The sequence below is a fragment of the Heterocephalus glaber genome, unplaced genomic scaffold (genome assembly GCF_053883595.1).
Source record: "Heterocephalus glaber isolate CG9 unplaced genomic scaffold, H.glaber_assembly_v1.0 deba00001608, whole genome shotgun sequence".
NCBI classification, from domain to species: domain Eukaryota; kingdom Metazoa; phylum Chordata; class Mammalia; order Rodentia; family Bathyergidae; genus Heterocephalus; species Heterocephalus glaber.
The window spans coordinates 11,588,631-11,607,204 of record NW_028258379.1 but is presented as its reverse complement, the minus strand read 5'-3'; the positions used below and the strand labels follow the sequence as shown (position 1 = coordinate 11,607,204).

The 18,574-nt window shown below is 32.5% G+C and overlaps 1 protein-coding gene across 6 annotated transcripts in view; it reads right to left on the bottom strand.

The window, feature by feature from the left end:
* The window catches only part of Pcnx1 (pecanex 1), a 151,381-nt gene that overhangs the window by 70,571 nt on the left and 62,236 nt on the right, over positions 1 to 18,574 (bottom strand). For 4 of the 6 annotated variants that reach the window (XM_004837289.3, XM_013067463.3, XM_013067460.3 and 1 more), the window contains exons 8-9: positions 13,932 to 14,116; positions 40 to 130 (exon numbers count right to left, since the gene is read on the bottom strand). In XM_004837289.3, the coding sequence (XP_004837346.2) occupies positions 40 to 130; positions 13,932 to 14,116 (276 nt within the window). The remainder of the gene's footprint in view (positions 1 to 39; positions 131 to 13,931; positions 14,117 to 18,574) is intronic. The other 2 variants (XM_013067465.3, XM_013067464.3) reach the window with 1 other exon arrangement.

The following is an 18,574-nucleotide window of genomic DNA, read 5'->3' as shown; positions in this document are numbered from 1 at the left end:
ATAAGCACATATACACTCCTAACATGTCTTCACACATACCAGATATTAGATGCTCTTCTTGCTGCTGGTTCAAAATTCACAAGTGACATATCACAGCCACCAGTCTCATAGAGCGTAGACGAGAACTTACCTAGCAAATAAATGATTTTTTAAAAAAGCCGTTAGCATTCTAAGAATTTTTCCTTCATGATACACTAAATTTCATAACTTTTTACATTTAAACAATCATCTTTTTTCCAAATTATCTTAAAAACAATGATCTGCATGTAATTCAACATGATGTGAGTTCCAAAAGAATGCTAGACACTGGGGCAAGATGCCACCAACATGTATAATCAGTTAATAGTAAAAGTCATTTACGTCAGCTTTCTCTTTTCTCCTACCAGCACATTCAAGTAGTCATATGAATTAATCTAATGTTAAAAGCCACCTGACCACCTCTTGCAGGTGGTGAGTGGCCTTTTGCAAACCTGCTTAAGTTTGAGATAGTTCAAACTTCAAGACAACAAAGAAAAAATTTTTTAAGGAGAAATGAACTGTAAAAATGAATCTAAGGAAGTTCAAGACATTGAACAAGTTATAATGTTGGTCATAATTAAACTACTTAGTGAATATTGTTAGTAGTATGATTTTATTAAGGAGCTCTATGAGATATTTAGGAATAGTAATTGTTTTATCTAAATAGCTGTACAAACTGATAAAGGTTCAGAAATTAAATCTAGTTGCAAATGTATATAGATTTTTTAAAAAACTTCTTAGGAATTAAGCCCAATTTCTCAACTGTAAGACTGTTGCAATGGTCCATATATCTATCAACATGGCACTTTCTTAAATATAGTCTGCCTGGCTGTCTTACAAAAACAAACAAATGGCAACAACAAACACCTATACTGTTTTAAAATAAGCTTAATTGTACAAAATGATTTTTGATAACGGAATTGTAAAAATCTAGATACTGCCTTAAATGCATGTTTGAGGACCTATGGAGCCACATCAATAGTAGGAAGGAAGTATAAATAAATTAACATGAGATGAGGTGTATAATTTGGCAACCAGCTATGGATAGCCCAGGCTGCTTTTCAAGAATTTGCGGTTTTTGTTTTACCAGCTAGTGTTATTGAGGTTGTTAATAAATTTGAAAAATTTTAAAGGTCAGTATCAACTTTATGGCAAGGCTAAAACTCAGATTTTTCCATGCCTATAATGCAAATAGGACTCAATAAGAATTCTTAAAATTTATGTGAAATACTCGAAAGAAATGACAAAAAGAACCCATAATATGCTAATAATATAAGTAAGGATTTACAGAACATTTCAAATATTATTTCATTCTTTAAAAGGACTGGATCTAGAGAAAAAAAAACTTTAATAAACAAAACTGAGTACTTTCTATAGATTAAGAGACAGGATATGTAAAATTTTATTTTATTATGCTGTTTTCTGTAGCAGCATTTTTTCCAGCCAAAATAATATGCTCCTGGGATCAACTAAAAAAAGATTTTCTAAGCCGGGGATTTAGCTCAGTGGTTCTGGCGCCTGCCTCACAAGCGCAAGGTCCCGAATTCGATCCCCGGTACCAACAAAACAAAACAAAACAAACAAACCAAAAAGATTTTCTATAAAATACTCAGTTCATGTGCTGTATTTTTTTTTTCAAGGAAGGATTACTCAGCATGCAGATTATCTTAAGATTCTGCTTTCTCTCCCTTGTCTTTTAGTCATGGTTAACAAACAAAAATGAAATAACAAAAGCTGCCAATTAGCCAACTTCTTAGAAGGACTACTGATAGTTTTCTTCCAGGGGTAGAGAGTGGGCTGCAGAAATTACTAGTGAAAAAAATTAAAAAAACACTGGTTCAACTGAAATTTTAAAATTTTAATTATAATTTTATATTCTATTTTTTCCTTATTTATAATAATCAAAAATTAGTTGTGCTATCATAACTAAACTTTCATTAATAGAAAAAACACTTGATTAAAATCATAGTGATAGGTCTCCCACTACCTCAGCAGCTATTATGTATAGTAGCTGCCCTCTTCCTTTCGTGCCTTGCCCCTCCCCTGTGTGACATTATGCCAAGATGGCTGCTCCCACCAAAGAACAAACCCTTCTTCCCAGCATGCCCCTGTTCCCACCTAGAGAGTAACCTAATACTGCGCACCTCCTACCATCTAGTGATGTTACCAGGTCCTCCATTCCCTAGTTACTACCTCACTCAACCCCGCCTCAGCCCCTACAAACCCCACCCCAGTCTCTACAAAAGACTCTCCCTGCCCTGGCCTTATGGCTCTTGTCTCTCCTTTGTTCAGAGACAGCCTGGTAGATCAATTCCCCTAATAAAGGCTTGTTGTGGCCTGGTCTGGTCTTGGTCTTCGGCCTTTTACCTGACACACAGATTGCAAAAATGCTGAATTTTTATAAACTCATGTTAAATGACTAAATCACAGACTAGCAAAGAACAAGGAGAGTTTGGCTACTATGTATGAAGTCTAGTAAGGATGGAATGCATTCATTTCTTAGTGGTAACATGTAATTCATATGTATTTTAGAAATTAGTTAATTCTGTACTCTATAATAGTTTAAATTATTGCACTGTATTCTGAGTAAATTTTCTATAGGACTCTTATGAATTCTATTTTAGCACATTAAAAGTACATACAACTAAGCTCAACTAAAGATGTCTTCAAAATTTCAAATGGAATAGTGAAAGAATATTGTCATTTTACTATATATGTTGTCTTTTACAGATATTTAATATTACACTTAAATAAAATAGCATTTTAAATAAATACAAACATAAAATAAATAACAAAAAGCTTTTCTAGACAAAGAGAACTATAAAAATTGAATAGTTTTATTACTATTTAAATCTACAACTGAATGCTTCTATACAAACCAGTGATTATCAAGTGATAACATTCAGAAATTTAAACAGAAGAATAAAACATGTCTAAAGCTATAACTTTAACAGACGTGCATGCCTTCAGCAGTGTTTTATTTTCTTCCTTAAGAAGCTTGTATTTGTCTACTAAACTTTAGGAACACACCCAGGCTTTCAAAAACACATAGCACTTGTCAGAACAAACACACTGTAACCAGGCTTCATGGTACACAAAACCAACTTAACTACAGAAAAACAGTTCCACGTCCCACTTTATTTTTAAGTATGGCACAGGACAGCACTTAGAAGCATGAAATTTGATTGAGGAGATGAATCAGAAAAAAAAAATCATACTAAAAAATATACAGCTTAAAGATTCATTGAAAAATTTGGTAATATTTAATGTACTAACCTACCAAATAACCTCCCAAAAGCAGCTTAAAAATAACTGAAACTGAAAAAAGTATATATGCTGTTAGTTTATAAAAATTAAGACTATCTTAATTTAGCCCAGGTGTGGTGGCATACACCTGTAATCCCAGCACTTGGGAGGCTGAGGCAGGAAGACTGCCATGAATTCGAGGCCAGCCTAGATTACAGAGCAAGACCCTGTCTCAAAAAAAAAAAAAAAAATCTTAAGAGTAGTTTTTTAATTTGAAATCAAAACTATAACCATATTTAGAGTTAGATTCAAAATAAAGTATACCCTAGCTGAGTATGGTGGCATATACTTGTAACTGCAGCACTCTAGGTGGCTAAGACAGAAAGATCCCAAGATTGAGGTCAACCTGTACAACTTAGCAAGACACTGTCCCAAAATTAAAAAAAAAAATTAAAAGGGCTGGGGATGTAGCTCAGTGTGAAGGCCCTGGGTTCAATCTCCAGCACCACATATACCAAAAAAAAAAAAAAAGAAGTAAAATGTATGTTTATTATAATCTTATTTTAATATTACACTACATTAAGAAAAATATTTCAAATTAAATTATTAAATATAAACCAAAATGAAAAGAGAACATCAATGTAATATGTCCTGTTCATGCAAACTAATTATAAACTAAGCCATCTCTTTATGATTCAACTTCCAGCTCATAATTAATTATATGCGATAGAAAAGCTCCATCATGATTTAAGGAGGAAAAAGAAATCAATTTCTGGCAAAATATATGACTAGAAGCTGAAATTTCAGATTCATAAAAATTATATAGGCCATAACATCTTTAAGGAAAAAATAGTTGGGCATAGTGGCACATGTCTGTAATCCCAGTACTTGCGAGGCTGTGGCAGGAGGACTGCCAAGAGTTCAAGACCAGCCTAGACTACATACTGAGTTCAAGGCCAGCTGGACTAGTGAGAGCCTGTCTCAAAAAAAAAAAAAAAAAGTTAAGGTGCCTGGCATTTCTCATTCTTGAATATTCAACAATGAATGCAAATGTTCACAGAAATTTGTTAATTAATCATTTTTTTGAGTAGGAGAATTTCAAAGTAATTAGAGGTCAATAAATAAGTGATGAACAACAGGAAGATGAGAACTGGAGTAAAGACCAAGGACATGTGAATCATTTGCCTGAAGCTACGAATGACATAGCAGACAAATTCTAAATATACACTAGCAAAAGACTGATAAAAGACAAGAAGAAACGAGATTCTTGGAACTTCTACCAATAAAAATCCTTACCACATGACACAGAGATTAAGCACATCAAAAATTTTAAGATTCTTTTAATTCTTTGGGGAAGATCCCCAGCAGGAGTACTACTCAGCCATAAAAAATGAGAAATTAGAGACATTTATAGCTAAGTGGATGCACATTGAGGCGATACTCTTAAGTGAAATAAATAGGACACACATGTATAAATACCGAATAGTTTCTCTGGTGTGAGAAACTGAAAGTGTAAATAAGGACTAAATGTATAAGAGGTAATGTGAAATAGGAAGAAAAGGGGCAAAGGGGAAGGAAGTGGGAGGGCTAGGGGAAAGGATAGAAGGGAATGGGATTAATATGAGAAAATGGAAAAATAGGAAGAAAATCTTTGTAAATATGGAGGAATGGAGGGGTTGAAGGGAGGGCTGGGCAACGGTGAAAAGAAAGAACCAAGAGAGATTATGTAAAGGTGCAAATTTCCAATGATGAATGTCATTATATTGCATACCTAAAATGTACCAATGATTAGAATGAATAATTGATAATGCAAAATAGGAAAAAAAGGTCCAAAGTGGTAGGGGTAGTGGGAGGGGCAGGGGAAAGGAAAGAAGGGAAAGGACAAATGATGAGAAATGGAAAAAATGGAAATAAAGTCTTTGTAAATAGGGAAGGGTGGAGGGGGTGAAGGGAGGGCTAGGAATAGGGAAAAAATAAGAACCAAGATGCATTATGTAAAGGTACAATTCCCAATGAGAAATGTAATTGTGTTGTATACCTACAATGTACCAATAAAAGAATTTAATAAAAAAAAATTTAAGAACACTATTCAACTAATAAACGTCTATTGCATTCCTAATGTTCTAAAGACACCTATGCCTCTTGGAAAGAGGTGGTTATTACAAAAATAAATCACTTCCTTCTAATCCTCCAAGCACCCACAAAACAAGCTATTCAATTTCTTGGATGATTTTCTTCTCGGACCTCCAACCTCTTTGATTCATTCCAGGTCCCCCAAGTCTAATCTTAATATTCTTTCTAAAATACTTGTCCCTTTTCTAGTATTACTCTTAGGACAAGAAAGGGCCACAGAGCAAGAGGAGATATACAGAAAAGAAATACATCCTATGGTTTTAAAAAGATTGTTAGAGTACCGCACACAGCTACATGACTAACTTAGTAATCAAATCATAAGTAAAAACAGAGCACTGTGTTTATAATACACAGTAATTATTATATGTACATTTTAATTTATTTTATTTTTACATGTTTACAGTTCACATAGTGTACAACTGTCTTGAAGAATGGTTACATGTACATATTACAGCATGTTTCTTTTTTTTGTAATCCCCTTCCTCTTATTATTGTATTTTTAAGAAAGAAATCCTTTAGGATCAGTTCTAATTTCCTGGATAGGAAATTATTATTATTAGTGGCAACAATGAGTCTCTGAGGCAACATCTTGACTTTTCACTCACACAGAAATGACTCAGTGTAAGTGCTGCTTATAGGTTAATGGGCTTGTTTCTTCTGAGAGCAGAGGCCAGCACATTTTTTCTATGAAGAGCCAGATAGTAAATATTTTAAGTTTTGTTGGCCAGGTAGTCTCTGCTGCAACAATTCAAGTCTGCCACTATAACATAAAGCAGCCACAGACAACACATAACATAAATATGTGTTTATTTTGATACGGAAAAGTTTTAGGTAACTTAATAGATTGAATATTAAGGTAATTGTAGAAGCAAAATAAGTAATGTATTCTTTTAAGATTTGCTTTTCCCATAACTCCTTGTTTAAGGTGAGGATTATCTGACTTTAACTAGTAACTTCATTAACCTAACAAAGTTACTCTGCCAGGGTGAATTTACAAGGTGTTTGGCCTATCTTGTGTCTGTGACTTGTAAATAGGAACTGGAATTGTATTTACATATCAAAGACCACTAGGGATGAGATAATGGCTAAAAAGGATATAAAAAGGGAAATGCTGAAAAGCCCCCCCCCCCACACAGATACTGACCAGACTGGTTTCTGGTGTTCCCACCCACTCACGAGAAGAAATTTTATTACTTCATCTGAATTCTGTGTCTCTGTGTATTTCTTTCCGAGATTTCTGCAACAATTTTATTTACAAAAAACCCACTGAGCTGGACTTATTCCACAGGCTGTTGTCTGCCAACCCCTGTCTTACCTAGACCAAGAACCTCAGGCTCCTAAAACCTCTTTAATTCTTGTGATACAGTGGAAATCAACCTACAATTTCAAGTTTCAGTATTTAAAACCAGTCCACCTTCCTGGAACATGCAACACTATAGTACTAAGTTTTTAAAAGAGAAGAATGCAGAAAAGGGCAGGTATGAAAAGAGGCTGGTTCAGGAAAGCTTTAGGGGGCTGGTAAGAAAAGATAGGTATTTCTATTGCTTGGCAACAGTATTACAATACTGATACATTTTACTAAATGACATTATGTTCTCTAGTTCTGACAATATGACCTGTCTTCATTCATTGTTAAGACTTCTACTCTTGCTCACGAATCCCAGTATTAGCTGGAACTTTCCAAAAGTAGATATATAAATTCACATTCTACTGATTCATCATCTGGTCACATTTTGTTTCACAGGGACAAGAATTTCTTATCTTGGTAAAATAATGCATAGCAATGATACTAATCCCTTTAAGACTGATCAAGTAAACAAAACAGCAAACCATGTAATGACAAAAAATGTGTATTTTGAAAACTAAGTTGAATATAAAGTATCAAAAGAGCTCTTAAGACCCTAGTAGTAAGATGATCAACAGCCTAATTATAAAAATGAGTATAATACTTACACACACCTCACAAAAGACATACGTATACCAAATAAACACATCAACAGATATCCATTATCCTTAGTCACAATAGAAATATAAATTAAAACCACAATGATATACCATCATACACCCACTAGATCTAAAGGTATAAAGGCTAATAATGGCAAGTAATGACAAGGATTGGAACAGCTGGAACTTGCTAGTGGGAATGCAGAAATGTTTTCCTAAAAAATTTATAGATAATTTATAATACTCAAAATGCAGAAACTACACAAATCCCCAACAGCAGGTAAATGGACAAATTATATGCAGTATGCTCACAGGAGAGAAACATTCAGCAGGAAGGAACAAACTAATGCATGCAACAATGTGAATGCAAAAGCATTATGCTGCATAAGAAACTACGCACAAGAGGCCATATATCCTGTGACTATATTTATATTAATTTCTAGAAGAGGAAAATCCTCAATGATAGAAAGCAGGTTAGAGGTTGGGAATGACCAGAGGCAAGAGGGATGGACTGTAATGGGACACAAAGAATCTTTTCAAGGTGGTGGATGTATTCTGCATCTTGACTGTGATGTTTCACAGGTGTATACATCTCATAAGACTCAGTGAAATGTACATGTTAAGTGGCTGATACTGTATCTAAAACAAATATATATATATATACATATATATATATATGTGTGTATATATATATATATGTTTAACTGATGAAAAGTAAAGAAGAACAAGTCTAGTCAAGTAAGAGGTAAGAGTCTGGGTGCATGAAGCATGAGACAATATGTTGTCACTGAAGTTCCCACAAGACATTAATCACAACTATGGAGACTGATATTCATATCTGTTATTTTGTTTTGGTGTTTCATTTCAAAATATTACCCATCAAAAAACTCAAAAAGGGGCCAGGGATTTAGCTCAGTGGTTCCAGTGCCTGCCTCACAAGCGCAAGGTCCCGAGTTCGACCCTGGTACCGAAAAAAAAAGATTCAAAAAGTATAGAAAATACAGTTCTTTACTCCCCAAGGACAAGCCACTGCCAAGAGCATATTCTGTGTTCTTGTAAATAATTTTTACGTTTACTTTATCCCAGATCAAAGGGATCATTCTCATATATACTGTTCTTAAATTTCCCACTAAAGATCAATAATATAGATATATCATCTGAATATTACATTATCAATCATTATGAGTTATGAATTATTATATTATGTGTTATTTGCAAAATTTGTGAGTTAAAATATATGAGAGTTTTGATCTCCAATTCTAACTTGCTATACAAAAATGTTCTGTCGTTTAGCAGTCCCTTTCTCCAAGACTTTTCTGACAATGGACACCAGTACCTTTCAACAGATAAAACATAATCTCAACCTTGCTTTTAATTTCCAATTTAAAAAGTATGAGCCAGGTTGAATTTTGGACCTATGACTTGCTTTCTTTGGACTCACTTTTACATCTTTTCTTTGAACTACCAACTTTTCTAGCAGGTCACTGATTTTCAATTTACTGGTGTAAAATCCTTATTACCTTATTGTGCAAAAGACTAATGACTGATGTCCAGGTCTACCTTCTCCTTATTCCTTTTAGTAACAGTTGGACCTTCTTTGCCTAAATTTCAGTTAAGCTTATGTTTGCCTAGATAAAGGTCAGCTTCTTCCAGCTGGACATTGCCATGTGACCATGTGTAGGCCAAAGATAGTTGGGAAAAAGTGAAAGGCACATAATCTCAAAGTAAAGGTGGTGTCCTCAACTAACACACTCCTACCCACCTTGACCACGTACTGGGAAATTTCAACAATCACTGAATTATTTTGGACCAAGCAGGAAAGCCACATGTGGAAGATAACAAAGGCAAACCAAACACCAGGAATGGCTCCCATTAGACAGTTATGACAGAAATATAAACTGCTTTTTTATTTTAGCCACTGACTTTTTGGGGGTCTCTCTATTAAATAATATAAACTATATTGCAAGTAATGCATGTATTGATGGACTTCAATAATTTTAAGAATGTTTAATGTTAGAGGGCAGATAACCTAGTCTAGTGTTCAATGAATTCTTTACATCATACTAGCAAGAGACAAATTAGACATCTCAACTAGTCCCTGTTATCTTCTGTAAAATTCCAAAAGCAACTGAGGCATCCAAAACTGAAATAATATTCTACAGACATTCCACAGTAACGGTGATAAACTTCTGGGCATTATCTAGGGAATGAAGGTTGGAGAAGATAAAATTTATCTTAAGTTTATTTTTAACTCATATTTGTAGGGATAAAACAGACACTCTCAAACCCTGCTAGATAAAAGATAAACTGTTATAAGCTTTCCATAAAACAATTAACAGTAGCACCTCAAAGCTCTAATAATTTTTATTCTTATCAACTGAGAATTTCACTTCAACATATTTATCCTAAGAATTAATCATAGTAATACACAAAGCCTTTCATAAAGGACTTTCAGCACAGTGTTTACTACAATAGAAAATATAAGGAAACATCTTAAAGGTGAACAACAAACTAAGTTAACTGGTCAAATAAATCATGATATAGTAATATTTTATCAATATTATAATAATAACATTTTATCTAATAAACACTATTGCTGTGCACAGTTCTAACTGCTTTGCATATTTTAATATATACAACCTTCACAAACCTATAAAGTAGACATTATTATTGGGCCCCTTTAATAAAAAAGGAAACTGAGGCATGGGAAGAGAAAATATCTTGCTCAAGGTCACATAGCTAGTTAAGTGGCAAAGCTTGGATTTGAAGCCAGGAGTCTGGCTCTAGAATCCACTACACTGTACTGCCTTTCAAAGATCTAAATGACAAAGTTTTATGCAGCCATTTAAGAGAAAAGAGTTTATAACATGCATGAATGTTCAGACATATTAAGCAAGATACAAAACTCACAATAAGTCCCAACTCTATTTTAGAAAATTATATACATATGTACATTTAAAAAGACTAGAAGAAAAAAATTACAAAATATTAATAGTGGATACCTCTGAGTGATTGGATTACAGATGACTTAATTTTCTTCAATATATTGCCCTGTATTTGTAAACTTGTATTTCTGTTCCAAGGCTGGAGAAAAACATATCCTACCAAAAGGTTGTGAAAGTAGAATATATCCCCTATACCTTGTAATACTTCTTTCTAGATAAAATGAAGCATTTTTATTGTTTCAATAAAATAAACACTTTACCTTTATTTATATACTGTTATACGTGGTCCTTCCTCCCCAAAAGGATCAAAAGCAGAATTTAGTATTTTTATACTCAAAGCAAAAAAAGAAAAGATCAAAGGTGTTGCAAAAGAATACAACTTTTTTTGTTCAAATAAATGAAAATGACCTATCAGAACATAAGAAACTAAAGTATAAACCCTGATGTTCCATTCAGTCCTCTGATTCTGTATTTATAATAAAGTACCGAGACATGTTTATGATACAGCTCAAATACACAAAGTAGTACAGCATTTTCTAAACACCAACACTAACTCTAATAAAAGTTACTAAAGTATCATAGGTTGCGTGAGTCTCTGCTTTTTAAAGTAAAACACTTCCAAGCCTCCAAATCCCATTTCTGCTTAATAACACACAGCTGCTATAAACTGCTTAATAAAAAGGATAACAGGCTTTTTCCAGGTTTCCTTTCAGTCTTCTACAATTGACTACATTTTCAAGTTAATAAACTCTGTAATAAAGCAGACTATCTCAAAGAATAACTTCTCTGTCAATACTTGTATAGTAGTGAAGCAAACAAAAAGCCCTCTGAAAAATCAAGTGTCAATTTTTAAACCCATAAAACATTAACCAAATTTAATCTTATATTTATATCTTGATAAATATGAAACTTTCTTGTGTTCATTTCTTGTCTATGTTGTAAGAATAATTTTTAAATTTTTCAAACAGAAACAAAATTAAAATTTTACATACTTTTCAAAGTATATCATTACTACTGCCACCACTGATTTCTCTCTCTCTCTCTCTCACACACACACACACACACACACACACATACACACACACAGAGGCCAATTTGTTCATTCTGTTATCTGATCTTATCTAGCACATTTTCTTTGAGATCTGTTGCACATCAACTATAGGGGCATGTTTCATCACTGCATCAATTTATTAGTATTCATTAAGAGGAAGGTAGAATTAACATAAAAATGGGAAGTAACTGCCAAGTTTTATAGAAGCAGCTCACCAAATATAAAATAGACCTAATTTGGGCACTGAACCATAGTCTGTTTTACTTAGCATTATTGTAGTTTAATTTACAAAAATTATGAAATATTGTAATAATCAAGTCTGATAAGACTCATCAGAATGAACTTAAACTTTAAGATGTAAAACATATTACATGGTAGGACTTGAGAAATTCTGACGGAAATTTCCTTTTCAAAAATGTTAACTTCAAAATTTACCCATCACCATATCACTTGAGCTTTTTTTTTTTAAAACTAAAAGACTTCATGGGAATGAAGTCTACAAGATAGTGAATCATCCCAAGTTTTTCATCTGAAACTGTAAAACAATTATGCTTGCTGAATACAGATTTGAGTGCCTCTGTGTGTGTGTATATGTACATATATATGGTTTACATAATAAAATGTATAATATATATGTATGTAATATAATCAAATATATATAATATATATTTCCACATGTATAAAGTGTATGCTTCCAAGTTTTCTATAGAAGCAGCTAAATCTGTAAGGAAGCAATCCTCTATAAATGTTCTATAACTGGCTAACATCATGGCTAACATATTTGAGTATCCAGTACTCAAGAATTATCTTACTACTGTACTGTTAATTAAAATTACACAGAAAATTAAACCATGCCACAAATATATTTTAGTTCTGGACACCCCCAATCCCAAGAAGGTTTTAATCTACAGAATGGTAAGACAAGTCAGACACATTTATTTCCAATAATCTACATGTGGCTTTAAAATGAGGCTTATAATGAAAGCTTGTTTAGTCAATTTTCAAGTAAATTAAGAATTTTTATTGAGAAAAACATCTACTTTATTTTTTACTTAATCTAATAAAAGTCTAAAGATCTGAAATGTATCAAAATGAAGTATTTTACTTCAGCCAACCTACTACCATAAAACCAATGAACAAAAAAACCCTGTAACTTTACATTTCAGATTTGTAAACCTTTGTCCATCAGAGTGAACTGGTAATAAGTATTAATGTTATTACATAACTGATTATATTTACAACTAAAAAAATATTCCATTTTCAACTTAAATAAGTAGCTATCCAAAACAACTACCTTTTCCCTTGCCAGCACTTTCCTTAGAGACTTTCTTCCTCTCCAAATGACAAAGTCAAAGACAAAAACATTCTATATTTAAAACTGAAATGTTTTACTGTCTTCTCATTGAAATGTATGAACATCACCATATATTCCAATGTTAAAAATATTTTAGATGACCATTTTCAAGTTTCTGTAAGACCTGACAATGATTATTTTCATGCATATGTATGTAAATGTATATATATTTATATATATATACATTTATACTACACTTGATCTTAGCCAAAAGGTCAAGAAGTGATATATATATATATATATATATACACACATTTATAATGTCTCCCTGTAACTTATTTTTATAAAATGGAAAAAGAGTCAATGAATAGATAGCTCACAAAGTTTTATTAAGCCTAATTTTGGCAACTTAACACTGCATAGCCTTGCAATTAAAGCTTCAACTGAATTGTCAGTTTTATAAGTGAAAAGCAGTTATGATATTGACAAAATTCTATCAAGTAAATGCTTTCAAATGAATATTTTTGAATAACAAGATTTTCTTCATTATATTTACTTACATCATTATTAATGTGCATTCTAAGCACAAGAATGCTGGATCATATACAGAAATCAAAATAGTATAAAATCCAGTCTTTAAATAATCCACAAAAGCAGGTATTTGAGTGGCTATGTACTATTACTGAGGGTTTATACTATAGTACATCTCTAAAAATTAACTATTTAGTAATTTATATATTTGTAGATATATTCACTAGAAAAAGTAAACTTTATAAAGTTATTATTTGATATTAACACAGAGCCATTATGTCCTCAGAATACTGCCTTTACAATTATAATAAATCCTACCACAACTAGACATATACGAAATATAGAATACCTAAAAGATTTTATAGTAAGAAACCATTAGAAAACACTTTTCCTTTCCTAAAGGAATTCAAAAAAACAAAAGTTGAGTCAATGCAACTTAAAAAAAAAAAAAAACCAACATTTTTCCACATGGTACAAATGCCTACGAATAACAGACTTGCCCCAATCATTTTATGAGAACACTAAAATGTACATTTATTAACATATTAGCCACTCATTAATAATGGACATGCTCAAAAGAAGGGTAGAAACACAAAAAGAAAAAAGTATAAGTCAAATTTTCCTTATACATAGGACAAATCCTATATAAACAATGCTCCTGCACACAGCTCCAAAATGAAGCTACCTCAAGAAAGAATTACAATCATTGTTACCCATTATCTGCTACATTAAAGTTTTGTACCACGAAGATTACATAAGGCCTGCATACCAAGTTCATCCTGCAAACTGCTACCGCCTACAGCAGAGGCATTGTCATGTGATGCTTCTAAGTGGACACTCCCATTTCTCACCAGCAAGGAGGCACTAGCACTGAGCACTGCAGCCTGAGAAGGGGGACGGGACTGGACTTTGACCTGGGCTGTGGACTGCTGGCCTTGCTGACCATCTTGAAGGCTACGAAAAAACATGGATTGGGGAGAGATTACAGGGAAGAAAAGAGAAAACAATAGGCAGAATGAAATCAAAATAGAAAACTGATTTCACAAAGATAACTTTTCAACTTAACCAAAGAAAGAGCCAAGAAACCTGGCAAAATATACAAATTACACTGACAATCTAAATGTTCTGGTCCTTATTAATTTGATCCATAATGATGAACTCCATAAACATTCAATTTATATGCAAATTGGTTAATCTGAAACTTTCTTCCATCTCAAAGCCAACTAAATTCTAGTGTTAAGGAAACAGAAAACAGCAAAGAAGAATTGTAAATAATTCAGTATATGTGTTGGGGTGGTCCCCAATAGTGAACCCTATTTTGCAGTCTTTACTTGAGTCTCGTAGTAACTCTAGAATTTTATTTCAAATATTCTGAGATCTCAAATTCATAGTAAAACAAAGTTTCTATGTACATGAAAATCAAAGAATCTTTATCAAATGCAACCAAGATGACAATTTTAAATTTTTTTTAAAAAATCACAAATATGAGACCCAGAAAAACTCACTTAACCAAATGAAATAAAAATGACCATTGAGGGCTGGGGATTTAGCTCAGTGGTTCTGGCGCCTGCCTCACAAGCTCAAGGTCCCGAGTTCAATCCCTGGTACCAAAAAAAAAAAAAAAAATGACCATTGGGACAGTGGCAGAAGCAGACTGATACAAAGTATTATGTACAAAAGGCCTATATATTAATGAACTAATGCCACACATTTTATGTACCACGTGTTAGTTAGCAATTATGTTCCCTTAATTTTGTTATTTTCTTTTCCAATCCATGTTACTACCTCATTAACAAGGATCCATCATTTTAGAAAAGCTTAGTAATTTTGAAACCTATAATTTCTCCAGGGATTTTCCAGTCTTTTCCAAATTTATAAAATCTTTAAGATATTAAGCATTTTGTTATAAATTTATTATTTAATTTTTATAAGATTATTTGATTTTCCTACATTATATTTTATAAATTTCAGATAATACAAAATTTAATACAATATGTAGTCAAATTTAAACTGATAAAATTCATGAAAACATTTTCATTATAATTATTATGTATCATTCTCCCCATGATGTACAATGCAACACTGCATTCTGTCAATTTAAGATTAAACAATCCCAGAGACTGTTACTAAAACAGACTTCTAGAAAAAAAAGGATGAACTCATTTAGTTACTTTATCATTTTTAATGAGTATCAACTTGTCTCTGATGCCTTGAATTCAATGGCTTCTCTGGTACCTATAAAACAAACTTAACTGCTGTAGACAGATCGTGAACTAAAAAGCTAAGTAGAAAATACTGTATACAGTATATTGCTTAGCCTTTTTGGCTATGGCAACAGAATACTCTACCCTGTCCAATACAGCAACCCGGGAACATTTAATTAAAAAATTTAGTTCCTTAGTCATACTGACCATTTCAAGTGGTCAGTAACCAAGTAACTATTGGCTACCACAGCTAACAGCCTACCTAAGTGGGCTATAGCTAGCAATTAGAATCACCATATTGGATAGTAGAGACTATAGGATATTTCTACCATTATAGAATATTCTATAAAATACCAACAACATTCACTTCTTCAGGCTTCTTTTAGAGAGTACTACAGGCTTCTTTTAGTGTGTACTATAAAAAAGTACACAATCTAAGCAGAGTATAGGAATGCATACAACATATAAGAACACCAAGTTTTGACTTGGCAAAATTCTGACTTGTTGATATTTACTGGAATTATTTAAGCTATACTTATAAAAATATTTACTTAGTAACTTCTTTGGTCTAGGATCTTTATACAATATATATAAATCAAGAAATGGTCCTGAGAACAAAGTTTTTATCTTCCTACATATATATAATTGATGTGTTACTCTTCCTCGGGAGCTATTTAAACTTATCTATAAGCCTTACCAAAATAAACAAATTTCACGAGAGAAAATAGAAAAAAACATTTAAGTAGTTCAATGGATTCAGAAAATAGCAGAATTTTACAGAATATGTATTCAACAAAATTTTTCATCAATCTTTTTCCACTTAAAGTTATAAATAAAGGTGTAGTTAGATGGACTTCAGTGTGAGCATATTTAAGAATATACTATCTTCAATCCAGAGATGCACAATGTACATCCAAATATACAAAATGTTTTCAAAATATTAGTCTGTACATAAAAATCAACTCTGGAATAAAGAAATTAGCCAAAATCTGTGATTATAAATGTCAAGCTTTTTTTAACACCAAAAGCTAGTAATAAAATGTCTACATCCCTTTCACAAGCTCTTCAACAACAATAAAGCCTGTTATTTTTGCACAAATTGTCAGGAAACATTTTCCTGGAAGGCTGCACTTCATTTCAAACTAATAACTGGCATGAATATGTCTTTTTTACAGCTCCAATTACACTGTAAACCTATCAGTTTGAGAAAAGATACTAACTATAACAAAGGCAAAGGAAAGGTAGAAATTTGGGTCTATAATTATGAGGTACGACAGGTATCACTGACATACAATCATACTAATTAACATTTCTAATTTCAGTGACAGAAAAATTGTTGGTCACAGTCTTTCCTTCCTCTGTACCACTGAAGTGGTACTTGAACATTCTGCCTTATACGGCTGTCAGTTACCTTTGTGTCTTCCCAACTAAAATGTACTCAAGTGTTTCAATCCCAGAGAAAAAAGTGTCTTGCACATAGTACACAAACAACAAATATTTGGTGGCTTTATGTCAGACCACAAAATGATCCTTATGAGTTTCTAATCATGCATTCTCATGTGTGACTATGACCTTACTACATATCTTTCAATCTTATATTTTTAAAAACAGATCAAATAAGTACACTAATGCTTTTTTCTCTGTCCTTAAATTACTGATGATTTCTCGCCACTCCAAGATATTAACTAGAATTCAAAAACACAGGAAATTAAGGTTAATACAGGACTCTTAGTTTTTTAATTGTAATTTTAGAAATACTTGTTTATAGATCATGTAACTAGTAGTAATGTAAGTAGGGGTCTACAAAACCTACCTACAAGGGTAACTTAATTTAAAAACACTTAAAATTGGGCCGGGGATTTAGCTCAGTGGTTGTGCTGCCTGCCTCAAAAGCACAAGGGCCCCAGTTTGATCCCCGGTGCCAACCCCCCAGCCCCCCCAAAAACCAAAAAACAAAACACTTAAAATATAATTAATTCTAGGTGGTGTAGTGATGTGTGCCTGTAACCCCAGCATCCAAGAGGCTAAGTAGAAGGATCCAGGGGATTATATAGCCAGTTTAAGGATGGCTTGTACTATAAAGTGAGGTCCTATCTCAAAGAAAAAAAAATCTGTAAGAGTTTATTCTAATAAGCATTATAAAAAATATGCAAAATCTCTGTTTAAGTTAACTGATGATTCACTCCTTATCCTTACAAGCACATATTTTAACAAGTTGCTTTTGGGGTGGTCATTATTTAAGTAATTCATTAAGTTTAAAATACAGCATCTCCAATTTGATCAAGGTTTTACTTCCTGTGGTTCCAGCTACCTGCAGTCAACAGCAGTCTGAAAATATTAAACTGAAAATTCCAAAAGTAAAAAATTAGTAAGTTTTAAATACCTCTCATTAAGATATATTGTTATAAATGTTCAGTTATTAATGTTATTGTCTTACTGTGCTAAATTTATAAATTAAAGTTTATCATAAGCATGTACATACTGTATAGGAAAATATATATAGGGTTCAGTATTATCTGAGGTTTGAGGTATCCACTGAGGGCCTTGGAACATATAGGGGGATCCTACTGTAGATTTTACTAGTATTTACACCGTACTATATAGTAATTGTAATGAAAGTATGGTCACATCTACCCTTTTTGACAAATAAGCTTTCCAAATTTTAAATGAACTTTCTATCCTATAATCAAAGATGAAATTACTTCATAGCTTACACTGAAAAACAACAATATACTTTATCTGAATATTTTTACAATTACAAAAATACAATTTCAGTAAGTTGATATTTCTCCTAATTCCTCACATCTAAATTTTGGTCAGCTTATTTAAAATATATGCAACTTTTATATTGGAAATATCCTCGAACCTTAAGAAAAACTACATCCTAACTACTGGAAGACTACTTTCCAAATATTCTAACGTGAATCCTTTAGAAGTAAGTTCTACATCATATCCTAGATAAGATGTTTTTAAAACCCTAGAAAAAGTTGGAAAAATACTATGTGACTGGCTGGAGATAAAACAGTAATTCTTTAATATTCCACCAGGCAGAGAAAGAAACTAATCTGTCTACAGTTGGTCAGTGAGATTCAGCAAGTGCATTTGTGGCAGAGAATAAAAAGATTTCTAAAGACTAAAAATAGAAGGTTAAAAAATGTTTAAGAAATATAAACATGAAGCAAGTAAGAAGGAAAGAAAGTTATCTATG